The following is a 14793-nucleotide window of genomic DNA, read 5'->3' as shown; positions in this document are numbered from 1 at the left end:
CGCAACATGCAAGGACGTGAAGACATGGGAGTCGCTCGACCTAGAAATGGCCACAATCGCAGTGTCGTTGCACGAGATTAATGGTGTGAATGGAACCATCTTGCATTTCGCGAACCTCAAACATCTCGTTGCGCCTGCCGAACCTATTGACCACAATGCTGCCTGCACGTCGAAAACTTTCTTCGACTCTTTTGGTGGCAAATTCTGAATATGTGAATCCATTGCGAACACGCTCATGAGCCTCGGCGCTCTTCCTAACAATGGCAGTCACAGGAAGGTTGCGTGCACCCTTCAGGACAGAATTTATGCACTCTACCAAGTTTGTCGTCATATGTCCCCAACGATGACCCCCGTCGAATGCCAACACCCATCTCTGAAAACCGATCTCATCACACCATTGCGCATACGCCTCACCCCGCTCTCTCAGCCTTTGGTAGTTTTTGTTGTACTCTTGCTCCGTCCTAGAATATCCTGTTGGAGAAATCATTTAATCATAAGCAGCTTGCACGAAATTAATAGGAACAGAACCATAACAACGAAATCAAATACCTGTGTTAACCACGAGTTTATGCAAATACGGAGCCTTGAACCTCCTTAAGAAGTTGGAATCGATGTGCCTGATGCAGTACATGTGCCACGCTCTTGGCGGTGACCATGCACCGTTGCTGCGAGCTATTGCTGCGTCGATGGAGTTATGGCGGTCAGAAATAATGCCGACGCCATCGATGGTACAACATATCTCCGCAGGTTGCTTAGGAAAAACTCCCACGCGTCTGCCGTCTCACCCTCGACTATTGCAAACGCAATAGGCACAATGTTCTGGTTCCCATCCTGTGCAACAGCAACTAGAAGCGCATCTTTATATTTTCCGTACAGGTGTGTGCCATCAACCTGCACCAGTGGCTTGCAGTGTCGGAATGCTACTATACACGGATAGAAGCTCCAAAAAACGCGATGAAGAACTCTTACACCTTGAACCTCCTCACTCTCACGGTAAACAGGGAGCGTCTTTATTTGAACACGAGACCTTGGCATCTTTGCAGTCATTGCTTTCAACCAAACTGGCAGAGTTTGGTAAGAAACCTCCCAACCACCAAAAACTTTTGCGACAGATTTCTGCTTTGCCAACCAAGCCTTGCGGTAACTGATAGTGTAGTTGAACTTTGACTGAACTTCTGCAATAATAGACTTCACCTTTATGGACGGATCTGCTTCGACCAACGGCCTAATGGCATCTGTAATTGTGTCTGAGTCCAACTTGGCATGATCTTGCGAGATCGTTCCCATGGTGCACGTGTGTTTGCCATTGTATCTCCTGATCTCCCAACAAGCTTTCTTTCGAATCAAGCTAGCTCGGATAAGCCAATCGCACCCGGCACCATAACCCTTGCATTTCGCATAGAATGTCTGCGGCTCAGACTCATACACAGTGTAATCAACTCCTCTAGAGATAGTGTAGCTTTTGATTGCAGATATCACCGACTCTCTAGAGCCAAATTCCATTCCGACACTGAATTCACCATCTTCGGCCGCAGCGTTGCCTTCACCAACGATAAGCGCACCACCATCAGTCAGACAAGGCAAATAAAATGGACACTAGTGGTAACGTGAATTAATAACCATAATATAACATACCCATATTCGCATACTCAGGAAATTCTGGTGCATGCATGGCTTCGAGATCAAGAGTCCGCATAAAAGACGGAACACCAAACGGCTGCTGGCTTATAACATCATGCGCTTCATTTGGCACCGTCGGATTGCCTGCCAGATCTCCGTCATTGTTTTCGTCATCGACTTCATAGTTGGCTTCGAACTCCTCTTCACTGTCGTCGTTATCTTCTTCCCAGCCTATATCCCCGAACTCGTTAATGTTGACCTCCTCGTCAAACTCGTCCACCCCCGTATGCTGTTCAAACTCAACGTACAGCTCTATTAGCGGCACCTGAAATCGGGTTTGTTGATAAATACAGAACATGTGCTGCATGCTTGCATCGTCAGTGATGGCCATTATTTGAAACTGTATCAGCCCACCAAATACTTGTACAAGACTCCTGTACAAAATATGGCTCACCCTTTTCGAAATATGACTTGGTATGTTGACACAAAGACCATTTTGCAACTCTACAAAACTCGTGGTATATGGAATAGCAAATGAAAACGGACATTCACAAACAAAAGTCACTCCTTCGTATGTGTTCGGTATAACCTCACCGTTATAATACACTCGTATATTTGCAATACCTTCCATAATCTCACTTTTTTTACCCTTCTAATACCCAAAAAATCTCACAATTATGGGATGCATGAATGAATGAAAGGTGAAAAGGAGCACAACTGAGGGATTTAGTAGTCAGGTACGAGTTAGAGATAGCTGAGTTAGCAATTTATATGCAAGGCTCTTCATTAAAATATTATTTTACATATAAAACGCAACCTGCGTTTTACGGACTTCAAAAAAAAAATTTTCGCCCAAATAAAACGCAACATGCGATTTACTCTACCCAAAAAAATTCTGAGCCCATCACTCTGACAAACGCATCATGCGTTTTAAGTTAAAAAAAATTTTTTAATGCCAATTTGACAAACGCAACATGCGTTTGTTGTGCTTCCATGCAAAAAAACGCAACTTGCGTTTTTTCCTTAGCTTCAGAAACAAAAAAAAAAACTAATTGTAAAAAATTAAAAACGCAACTTGCGTTTGTGGTCTGGCCCATAGTAGTGGAAAAATTGGTGAAACACCCATTTCAATGCACATCACCAAACCCTTTTCCATATCAAAATTAATCAGCCCACATTTTGGTTTGTCAAATTAGTAATATAAAATATAAATTATAAGTTATATATAGAATGAGAAGGGTAGAGAGAAATACTGAAATAGAGAAGGAGAGAGAGGTAGATAAGAGGATGTAGAAAGAAAATTTATTAATTTTTGAGAAAAAGAGTTTCTCTTAATTTCAATGAGAGAGTGTCATGTGACACATTTTGGTTGTTAAATTAGTAATATTATATAATTATGTTTCAATTTCAATTTTAGGTGCAATTAGAGAATGTCATGATGCACGAGCATCTTTCTTATCTTTTCTTAGTGAATTTGCATGTGAAATTATTAAATTAAATCAAGATTTAGGTGTTTTAAGTCACCATGAATGCTACTTTGAGTTGTTTTGCAATTTGATTTATTACAGTTGGCATTCGAACGAGGTTGACAGAGTTCGTATAAAAGAAAAAGAAGAAAGTGGATGATGCGGTCAACCCTGACATCCTTGCACTCCAACAAGCATAACTTGAGTTACAGAGATCTAATTGACGTGGTTTCAGCGGCATTGGAAAGCCAACCTTTAGAGCTTTCCAACAAAATATAATAATTTATAGTTTTTTTTTTGGAATCATGGCACCAAACACTACCAAGGTGGCATCAAATTTCATCCAACCCAAATTTGGCGCCAGGACTCATAATACATCACATCTGATGCGTCTCAAGTTTGGCGCCAGAAACTCATAAAGTTCTTATTGGATTCGGTCATAGTGGCCTCAAGTTTGGCGCCAGACTCTTGGCCTAGGAGAACCTCCACATGATCTTTTTATGATTTCGTTGATTTTATTTGGTTTTGAGAATTTATATTTAAATGAAGAAAAGATATTTTAGGTTTTAGAAAATATATTTTACATTAATTAGGATTAGACATAAAAGGAGAAGAGATATTGGTCTAGGGTTTCTTCTTCTTCTCTTTCGCACTTTTTAGAATTACGCACATTTTTTTCTGCTAGGATTTACTTTTTTCAGGAACAACTAAACCTCCCCTGTTAAGGTTAGGAGCTCTGTTTATTCTATGAATTAATACTATTATTTTCTACTTCTAATTAATGCATTAATTTACATTCAAAAATTAGTTTCGTTCTTCATCCCATGGATTAGAGTATATTGAAAAATAACTCTTCTAACTTGAATTCTTATTGATTCTTAGAAAAGCTACGTCACTTGAATTATAAGCTTGAAACTAAATATTCTCATGAACCTCTGATTATCTGAATTTAATGTGATGCGTGACATTTAATCATATTATCTTTGGGTCTTTAGGATTTTGTGTGGCTTGAAACTAGGATTTGAACTTAAACCCTCTAATAAGATTAAGTGACCAAGGAATTGGCGGTTAATTGAGTTATAAGACGATTAAATTACCAAGAAATTGGAGTCTAATCACTTAAAATTACTGTGAATAGAATCTTTGCAAAATCAAGGTAATTAATGAGAATTTTTAATCTGAAAGTCTAAACATCTCTAAAACCTTAACTGTTTTCTCGCATTTATTTTACACCAATTCTACTTTTTACTTTATTACTTTCTGAAGTACTGTTTAATGCTTTTGGACCTCAAAACACCCTTTTTTGCTTGCCTGACTAAGTGATTCATTCGACTATTGTTGCTCAATCCATCAATTCTCGTGAGATCGACCCTCACTCACTTGAGGTATTACTTGGTATGACTCGATGCACTTGCCGGTTCAATTCTGGGCATTCTAATTCTGCACCATGTCATGTTGTACATTTTAATCGTCAAATTGTAATTAATTATTGATAATGATATATAAGAGAGATAAAGTGAGTGAAAAAATGAGAGAGTAGATAGAGATAAAGAGATAGAGAAAAGGAAATAACTCTTTAATTTTAAAGAAAAAGATTTGATTTTCATATATACATTAATAGCTGACTGCTAAATAATCAAGGGATAAATGTATGAAAACAATAAAAAATATTCAACATATATACTATTTAAACTTTTACGTGTGTAAAAATTTGAATATTCTTTAACCATAAGATCGATTAATCATCAGTTTTATTATTATTTATTAGGCTATTATACAAAGTTTTCGACCATCAAAAAGACTTTGAGAAAAAATCAAATAAAAAATATAAAATGAGAAGATATTATATCTAATTTAAAATTTTAAAATATTAAATTAATAAATTTTTTATCTTATAAATTTTTATTTTTTTATTCTTTTAATATAAAACTAATTTTATACACTCTTTATACTTATAACATTAATAATTTTAAAAAAATATTTATTTTTTAATATTTTTGACAAATTAAAAATTAATCAATTATAATATTAAATTTTATTTAAAAATTTATCTTTAATCAATAAATTATACCGAATGCAGAGGACAAGATTCAATTTCCAAGACCAATCCAACTTGGTTAAAGGAAAACATTCATGCATTGAGTTGAATTGAGATATTCTAATGATAATTAATAATTCAATTTTATGCGGCAGTGCGTATATAGGAACAAAAAAGTCTCATGAATTCTTAAATCGACCAGCAATACCAATGTTTGGTTTCATGTAGTTACAGATCAGCATGAAGAAACGTCATCGTTCGACAAATATTTGGTGGGTTAATTTGATCCTATGCATAGATAGAGTAGGATAAGGTTGTCTTCTCTTACGTGATTACTCAGCATATATATCCTTGTCTCATGAATTTGATTCGCTTCTACTTGTTTTCATTTTGTGTATAATAAATTGGCTATAATAATGCTATGTATCAATCAACCAAGGTCACGATCCCTCAAGTCAAGTGGCTCAAAATAACGTGTAAATGTTAGAGTATGTTATCTACACTAATTTTGTGTGTATATATTTTTTATATATTATTTATATTAAAAGTAGAAAATATTAATAATAGGATATATTAAAAGTAGAAAATATTTATAAAATTTGTGCAAATAATATTTTTAATAAAATAAAAGAAAAAAATCGCATGCATGCTCTGTGAACAAAACATGGATTGTGGATTGAGTGGCCATGAATTATATCCAAAATACTCTTAGTCACTCACTACTCACTATTTAGTATGTACCACGGTGATACTTATCTATGACAATTAGATTTATTACTTTCCGAGTATATAATGAATTTCGTATTGGATATTTTGGTGTATTAGACTAGATAAACTCTATAAATCCTGCTCTTTTATTTTTTTTAATAATTAAATCCTACTTCGAGATGTCTAAATAAAGAACGATGGTATTTGACTATTTGTAAATCTAGTTTTCTAAATTAGTTCCTATTTATTAAGAGATCTACTAGCCTATATTAATTTGAATACCTAATTAACATAAAAAATGGAACTAAAAGAAAAAGATCCACGGATCTACAATTTTACTTTATATTGACTCAACACTTTTAAATATTTTTAAATAATTGCCAATATTTTTAAATATTATTAAATAATCACTAATAAAAAATAATAAATTGTACTGATTTTGTAGAATTATCCAAATTAAAATTTATAATGTAAATCGAAGAAATTTTATTAAGATTTGTTTTCCCATCAAGGATATCCATCATAAATAAAATGATTAATTTATTTGCTGCAGTAGATGTGATAAAATATTTTCATATCTAAGGTGGAATTTTCTTTCATTATTAAATTTTCAAAACTTTTTTTTTTGTTGGAGAGGTGGGCTATGCCATTTTTTTGGGTCTGAAATTTGTACACAATGACGATAGGTAGTGCGGTTTATTGGGCCTTAGAAAATGAAGCTACTTTTATTTGGTCAACACGGAAAACAAATGCGTGAAGAGCAAGACCAAAAAAATTGAAAAGCATGCACAGTTTGGTAAAACAAATAAGTTATTCGCGATTATAAATATGGAGAGATTATGTTATTTGAGTTATAACTCATTGACATTATTGGCAATAAATTGTTATGTACACAAAATAGAATTCAAATCTTTTAACACTTATTTAAACAGATAAATAAATTAATCAATCTATCAATCAAAATTAGTTAACCTAAAATAAATTTATTACGTAGAGGGTCCAATTCAATTGGGCTTGCCTTCACAGGCCCTAGAAAAAAGATGTATTGGGATTTCGCTCAATAAAAGCTTGCACAATTTTTTTAACCCAAACATGATCAGCCAAAGAACACTTTACATATTAACACATGTTTTTCTGTTCGGTTTGTTGAACCGCCTTATCTATCTCATGGAGAACTCTTCTCTCATATGGAGTGTTTCCTGAAATAAAGGTTCTGTGCTTACCCACTTATTATCCACATCTTTGCACAAACTCCTATTTCTAGCTTCTTTCTCTTATTCTCACAATACTACATATGGCCTACAACAAGGAGCAATCTGTTGATGGAAAAGTTATTTCTACCAGCCCAGAAGAGGATGACAGTTTTGTTCCTGAAAATTTGAATATGGTGGGAAAGATTCTTTCGGACAAAAAACTTAGCTTCAACAGTTGCAAGGCAGCTCTTCTGGGAATTTGGGGTCATCCGGATGGAGTAGCCATCTCCGATGTCGGCAGGAATAAAATGCTCATCAGCTTCAAGGATGTGCGGAAAGGGATCCAAATACATAACGGAGAGCCCTGGAGTATTCGAGGGAGTCTTCTTAACCTGCATATATGGAATGGACGACAGTCAGTCTATGAAGTGGATCATAGGTATATGGAATTATGGGTACAAATACACGGACTTCCACTTAATTATATAACAAGAAAAATAGCAGAAATTATTGGTAACAAAATAGGAACTGTGATGGAAATAGAAAACCCCAGATTGCATGATACACTACAGAGAACGTTCTTGAGGGTAAGGGTAACAATGAATATCACTAAGCCTTTGCCAACTGATTTCTGGTTAGCAACACAAAATCGTCAAACTATTTGGGTTGACTTCTAGTATGAGAGGATCTAGGACAGTTACTGTTTGAATTGTGGAATTCTAGGTCATGCTAAGAAGGAATGTAGGAATCCAATGGCAATGCCTAGCTGGGATCATATGAAACCAAGGTATGGACTGGGTTTGGGGTGAATCGAGCCAGGGTCATCTCAGCCAGGGGAACAGAGCAGGGTTCCAAGGAACTGAACAGGGAATGGACTGATGCTAACTAGGATTGTGAGGGGGTGCGAGTAAGAATGGAGTGTATGAAGGACCACATGACAGAAGAGAGTGCTACGGGCAGGGGACTAGAAGCAGGATTTCAAAGAAATCTCAAAGCAAATACTGAGCAACAGACGAGGTTAGTGACAATTTTACAACCGCTAAAGCTGATGTCAGGAAAGGTAAAGGTAAGCTCCAAGAGATAGGTGAGGTTAATCATGCACTTAGGCCCAATGCCACACTCTCTATGGAGCAGGAGGTTTCTGGACCTTGTAATCTTCAGAGTTTTAAAGAAGGGCGTCAAGAGCATCTTGGAGTCGGCGAGAGCACGAAGTGCCAACCTTTTGGTATCAAGACAGGGCTAGATGAGGTGCATTTTGGTGAGCCTAAGCAGATGGAGGATTGTTGTGAGCACCAACAAGTGGAGGAAGTTGCTTGGGGGAACCCCAAAAAATTAACAATCAGGGAAGAATTGGAGAAGTTTTTTGGCAAGAAAGAGGCCCAGACTAACCAACATGGCAATATGGCAATCAATAAGCACTCAGAGATGGAGACACAAATCATAAAGCATGGCACTGGTCAGTTGTGGAGCTACAGGGAAAAACAAAAAATAAAGAGAGTCATTACTGCAGCTGGTAGAACCATGATTCAACGCATGGAGAATGGGAGGAATATTACGTCGAACTAGCTGAGGAGAAGCAAGACATGGATGAGGAGCTTGCTGCTGTGTCGGAGCAGGGGAATGACAATCAACGTGTGTTGGAGCTGGCTCTTGATATGGGGTTGGACCTAAACTCTAAAAGGAAAAGGGATATATGCAGCCTACCAGTCTATGTTGACATGGCGGAGGACGACGAACAGCTAAGAATGAAGAAACCAGGTAAGAAGCTTAAAGATGATGCTGGAATAGTTATGGCTGAGGAGGCGGGTCTTATCATACCCCACCAGCAGCCATGATTGTTGTTAGATGGAACTGTCGGGGGATGGCGGCCCCTTCGATAGTATCTAAACTAAGAAATATTTGTAAATCCCTCAGGCCGTCTGTTTTGTTCCTTATGGAGACTAAAGCTAGCAATCTTACTTGTGTTAGGATTAGGAGAAATTAGGCTTTGGCAATATGTTTTGTGTGAAATTCTGGGGTTGTCCGGAGGGCTGTGTCTTTTTTGGAAAAGTAATGTACATATTAATGTTTATGCTTGGTGTCAAAACTTTATTAAAACTCAGATCAGCACTGCTAATGGTAGAGATTGGGAATGGATTTTTGTTTATAGCCATCCCGATCACAAGAGAAGAAAGGAGTTATGGCAAGAGTTAACTTATGCTAATAATAATCTGGATGTACCCATGGTTTTCATTGGCGACTTCAATGATGTAATTGCACAACATGAGAAAGTTGGTTTGCATCCAAAACCGACTAGTCAGGTCGAAGCATTCAGATGTTTTGTAGATAAGAATGCTCTCATGGACTTGGAGTTACAAGGGTCAAAATACACATGGTTTAGTAACCCAAGGAATGGTTTTGTTACTAAAGAAAGGATAGATAGAGTACTTGCTAATTGGGAATGGAGAAAAGCTTTCCAACATGCCACTCTTTCAGCCTTACCAGCTATTAGTTCTGATCATACGCCTTTAGTTCTCAATGTTAAACCGAGGGGACTAAGTAGCATATGCTTTAAATTTGAGGCTTTTTTGGCAGACCATGTTGATTGTGGTAATGTCATAAGCAGAGGATGGAACAATGTTTGTAATAATACGGTTGAGCATTGGATAACCTTAACTCGAAGGATGAATAATTGTAAGCAGGATTTGGCCAAATGGAGTAAGGTTAACTTTAAGAGGGCTAATGTTGAAATACAAAAACTTTTGCATAGCCTTAAACAAGCAGAGGAAATCGAGTACTCGGATAGGCAACAACAGGAAATTAATGCTATGAAAGTGGAGATTACTAGACTGTGGAAACAAGAGGAAAAGTTTTGGGGTCAAAGATCTAGAGTGAAATGGCTGAAATTTGGTGACAAGAATACTGCTTTTTTCCATGCATCTACCATTCAATGTAGGGACAGGAATAGGATTGAGAAACTGAAGGATAATAGTGGAGAATGGGTGTGTGGGGAGAACGATATAGTTAACCTGGCAGTACTTCATTTTCAGAATCTGTTTAAAGCTTCAGATAACCTTGTTATGTCTGAATGCATTGGCAAAATCCCTATTAGAGTGACTGACGATATGAATCGAGAGCTTATGAAAGAGGTCTCTGATAAGGAAATTAAGGAAGCTACTTTCAGCCTTGGAAGTTTTAAGGCACCATGTCCAAATGGATTAAATGGTTTATTTTTTCAAAAGCATTGGGCAATTATCGAGAAAGAGGTTTGTGAAGCTGTTAAGAGTTTCTTTCAGGAAGGGATCCTACCAAGCAGCATCAGAGATACTATTATAGTTTTGGTCCCTAAGGTCAATTACCCAGAAACTCTGAATCAGCTTCGACCGATTAGCTATTGTAACTTTATATATAAGATCGTTTCCAAGGTGTTGGTTATTAGGCTTAGAAGAATAATAGATACGATTATCTCACCTATCCAGAGTGCTTTTGTGGGAGGACGCCTCATTCAAGATAACATGGTGATAGTGCAGGAAATGTTTTACGCTTTAAGTAAAAGAGGGCAGCAGGCTTCTAGGAACTTAGCTGTTAAGATTGATATGAACAAAGCTTACGACAGGGTTGAATGGTCATTTCTAGAAGCTACTCTGAGAGCCTTTGGGTTTAATCCGCACTGGGTTAAAATGATTATGAGTTGTGTCTCACAGGTCACCTATAGAATCAAGATCAATGGTATTTTGTCAAAAAAGTTTTGTGCCACAGAGGGGACTAAGGCAGGGAGATCCCCTATCGCCATACCTGTTTATCATAACAGCTGGAGTTTTTACTATCCTTATGGATAAGGCTAAAGAAGAGGGTAGAATCTCTGGTGTTAGAATTGCCCCTACCGCCCCAGCCATTTCTCATCTCCTCTTTGCGGATGACTGCATTATTTTCTCGAAGGATAGTGTGGAGGAGATTTATCAGCTCATAACTACTATAAATATGTTTGCGGAAGCCTCGGGGCAGCGAATAAATGTTGACAAGTCTGGGATTACGTTCGACAATCAGATTCCAATCAGAAAGAGAGTAGAAATAGAAGATATCTTAGGGTTACCTGCTTGGGATAAACCAGGTAAGTATCTTTGTCTTCCAGCTCAGTGGGGCAGATCTAAGAATGAAGCTTTGAGGTGGATTGAGGAGCGAGTGTCTGATAAGCTTCGAGGGTGGAAAGAAAGACTCATTAGTCAGTCTGGGAGAGAGGTTCTCATTAAGTCGGTTATTCAAGCGATACTTGCCTATGCTATGAATGTTGTCCTCTTTCCTAAAGGTTTTTGTCATCGTCTTAGTTAGAAAGTGGCTAAATTTTGGTGGGCTTCTACTGGTAAGGATAGGGGTATTTATTGGAAGAGTTGGGATAAAATTTGTGCTAGCAAAAGGGAGGGAGAATTTGGTTTTAAGGATTTTTATAGTCAAAATATTGCACACTTAGCAAAACAGGCATGGAGAATGTTTGAATGCCCTAATGCGGTGTGGGTTTAGGTGCTTAAGGCTGTATATTTTCCGAATGAGGATTTTAAAGTAACCAAGGCAGGCAGGGGAGCATCTTGGATCTGGAAAAGTATTGTGCAGGGTAAGGATTTCCTTTTGAGAAATGGGAGATGGTTGATTGGAAATGGAGAGAAAGTGAGAATCTAGGAAGATAACTGGATTTTGAACATGCAGAAGAGTCCTCAGGTTATGAATAATGCCGTCACTTTTGTAAAGGAGCTAATTACTGAAGGATAGCGGTGGAATAGTAACGAGTTAAGGAAACATTTTGATAGAGGTATTATAGAAAAGATCATTAGAACCCGGGTAAGTGTTATTGGTAGAGAAGATAAGTTTAGTTGGCCTTTTAAAACAGATGGAAAGTACACCATCAAGACGGGATATCATGTTGCCAGGAGAGAGCAGAGTATTGGTAATAGCAATAGCCCATCAACCAGTGATGACTTCAAGGACTTATGGAGGGATATTTAGAATTTAAAAGTGCCTCAAAAGATCAGAACCTTTTTATGGCGGATCTCACATAACATATTACCGGTTTTTCAAAATCTTTATAATAAAAAACTTTCTAACAGTCCTATATGTGCTATTTATTTGCAGGAACCTGAGTCCACTGAGCATGCACTGCTGCTTTGTCCCTAGACAAGGGCTGCGTGGTTTGGAGCTCAAATTCAGTGTTGTCCTACAGCTCATACAGTTTCATCTTTTGGAAAATGGATTATGGATCTTTTCAAAAATATGAAGGCATGTACAGGAACTGATTATGAGTTGTGTATTAGCAGGGTTGGTTTTTTGGCATGGGAGGTGTGGAAAGCAAGAAATCATGCAGTACATCAGAGGTCTAAACCTAATCCTTTATTAGTAATCTATAAGGCTAAGCAAATGGAAACAAAATTTGCAGAAATGATAGAAGAACCAGCAAAAGGTTTTGTTAATGATAGAAGGACAGTTAGAAGGGTTACCTGGAGACCGTCACTACCAGGGTGGGTTAAGTGCAATGTTGATGCAGCATTTTTTGCAACCCTTTATGGAGGAGCAACAGCAGCAGTATTTAGAAACCACGCTGGAAATCTTCTCACAGCCTCAAACTCTAAAATAGCGGCCACCTCGTCTTTAGCTGCGGAAGCCTTAGCATTTAGAAAAGCACTAATAATGGCAAAAAACTTTCAATTGGAAAGAATTATTTTTGAATCTGACAGTTTGATTCTCATCCAAACTCTAAAATCAAAGGCATCAATTGCAGAAATTCAAATTATTTAGGATGACATTTTGGATTTAGCACGACACATCTCAAATTGTGGGTTTACCTAGGTTCCTAGAGACGGGAATGCCTTAGCACATGAAGTAGCCAAGCTTTCAGCCGACGGTTCTCTTCAACAGGATTGGCTCAGGTGCAAGCCACAAACCATCACGAACATTTTGAAAAGAGAGAACGACATGTCACTGCAAATGGCAAACAGATCATGAGCATGTAATTTGTTTTGGATTGGTGGTGAATCAATTGAATCAGGAAAGAATTATTTTGTATGTAGGTTGAAAGTTTGAGGGTAATTCGGTTATGCATTTTGGGACTTCCATCCTGGGGAGACGGGGATACAGCATGTCTGTTGGTTCCTTACCTTCCTTGTTTGGATCTGGGTGTTCTGGCGCTGTTCCAAAGAGGGAGAGAAGACTTGAAAGATCGGTAGCATCAAGGGAAGAAGGCTGAGTTTCATTGAGTCCCAATCCATCTTCGATTTTGTCTGATCTGTGGCAGTGGGTCCGCATGCATCCCAAGATAATGTGGCCACGAAGATTGGTGTTCCTGATGTGGGTCAGATGCGGTTGTAGCTTCGGCAACCTATCGAGATCACAACTTGAGCTGCTGAGTGCTGGAGGGTGTTCACGGAGACGTCCTTGCTGTGGCTTTGGAAGGAAAAGCTCTGTTGTAGGCTTCATATTTAAGCACATCTTTCATCCAGGGGAGCATTGACGATTAGATTTTTGACGGTTTAGAATTTCACTAATGAAATCTCGTTGTAAAGTATAGTCTCTAAACCAACAATAATCCTTTCATACAAAAATTTGTTTGTCACAAGTACAAACCCCTAAAATCTATAAACCGAAGTATTTAAACCTCGGATCGTTCTCCCTAGGAATTGTAATGAAGTGCCTTGTTATTGGTTGTGAATTATATTTGGGTTTTTAAGCTTTTGGACAAGAAATATAAATGGCAAAGAAAATAAACTAACAACTAACAAAGCTCTTGGCAAGATATGAGAATTAGAAGTCCTATCCTAGTTATCCTCCTCAATTGTGATGACAAATTGTCCATTGCTCTCACTTAGTTAACCTCTAACCATGGAGGAAAGTCAAGTGGATGAATCAATTTGATTCCTCAAATCCTAATCAACTCCTAAAGGAAAGACTAGCTTTAGAGGCATTCAAATCAATTAGCAATCTCTCCAATTATCAATCAACAAGGGAATTAGATAACTCAAGAGTTACTAATTACTCTACCTAGGCCAAGAGGAACAAAATCTACACTAAAACTAAAAGAGACATTTCAACAAACACATAGAGTGCAATAGAAGTAGACATTATTAAATGCAAGAATTAAAGGAATCTATAACTACAAAAACAAGAGATCAACAATGGAAGAGCAAAGAAGACACATTTATTATGAATTACCTCTTATTGAATTGGAAGAATGTAGAAAGAACAATACTAGATCTACAACAAAATATAAGAACAACATAAAGGGAATTATAACAAAAGAATAGAAGAAGATGAATGTAGCAACAAGGAATTGAAAGGTAGAAGTAGAAGAAAGCAAAGATTAAAACCTAGATCTAAGAACTAATCCTAATCCTAATCCTACTTCTAGAGAGAAGTGAGAGCTTCTCTCTCTAGAAACTACTTCTAAAACTAAACTATGACTAATGGTTACTAACATGTGTTTCCCTCTTCACTCCTTGGGTTAAGTAGCATAAAAAATGAGTTGGATTAGGCCCACAAGGCTTCTAAAATCGCTGGCCACGTTTTGCTTCAAGTGGACTAGGTGGCAGCAACGGCGCGTGCGCGTACTATGCGCGTGCGCGCCACTATACTTGTAGCAACTATGGCAAATCTTATATCGTTTCGAAGCCCCGGATGTTAGCTTTCTAACCCAACTGGAACCGAATCATTTGGACCTCTGTATCTCAAGTTATGGTCGTTTAAGTGCGAAGAGGTCGGCTTGACAGCTTTCCGGTTCTTTCATTTCTTCATGAGTTCTCCAACTTTT

The 14793-nt window shown here is 37.6% G+C and overlaps 1 protein-coding gene across 1 annotated transcript; it reads right to left on the bottom strand.

Moving 5' to 3' along the window:
* Positions 1-672: 672 nt before the first annotated feature.
* LOC107482829 (uncharacterized) lies at positions 673-2251 on the bottom strand. Its single transcript, XM_016103424.1, has 2 exons — positions 1636-2251; positions 673-1541 (listed from the first exon to the last, which is right to left on the bottom strand). The coding sequence occupies exons 1-2, from the start codon at positions 2249-2251 to the stop codon at positions 673-675; spliced, it is 1485 nt and encodes a 494-aa protein (XP_015958910.1).
* Positions 2252-14793: the final 12542 nt, after the last annotated feature.

This window comes from Arachis duranensis, chromosome 4 (genome assembly GCF_000817695.3).
Source record: "Arachis duranensis cultivar V14167 chromosome 4, aradu.V14167.gnm2.J7QH, whole genome shotgun sequence".
NCBI classification, from domain to species: domain Eukaryota; kingdom Viridiplantae; phylum Streptophyta; class Magnoliopsida; order Fabales; family Fabaceae; genus Arachis; species Arachis duranensis.
Note: the sequence above shows the minus strand (reverse complement) of the source record. Positions and strands in the feature narration are given on the sequence as shown.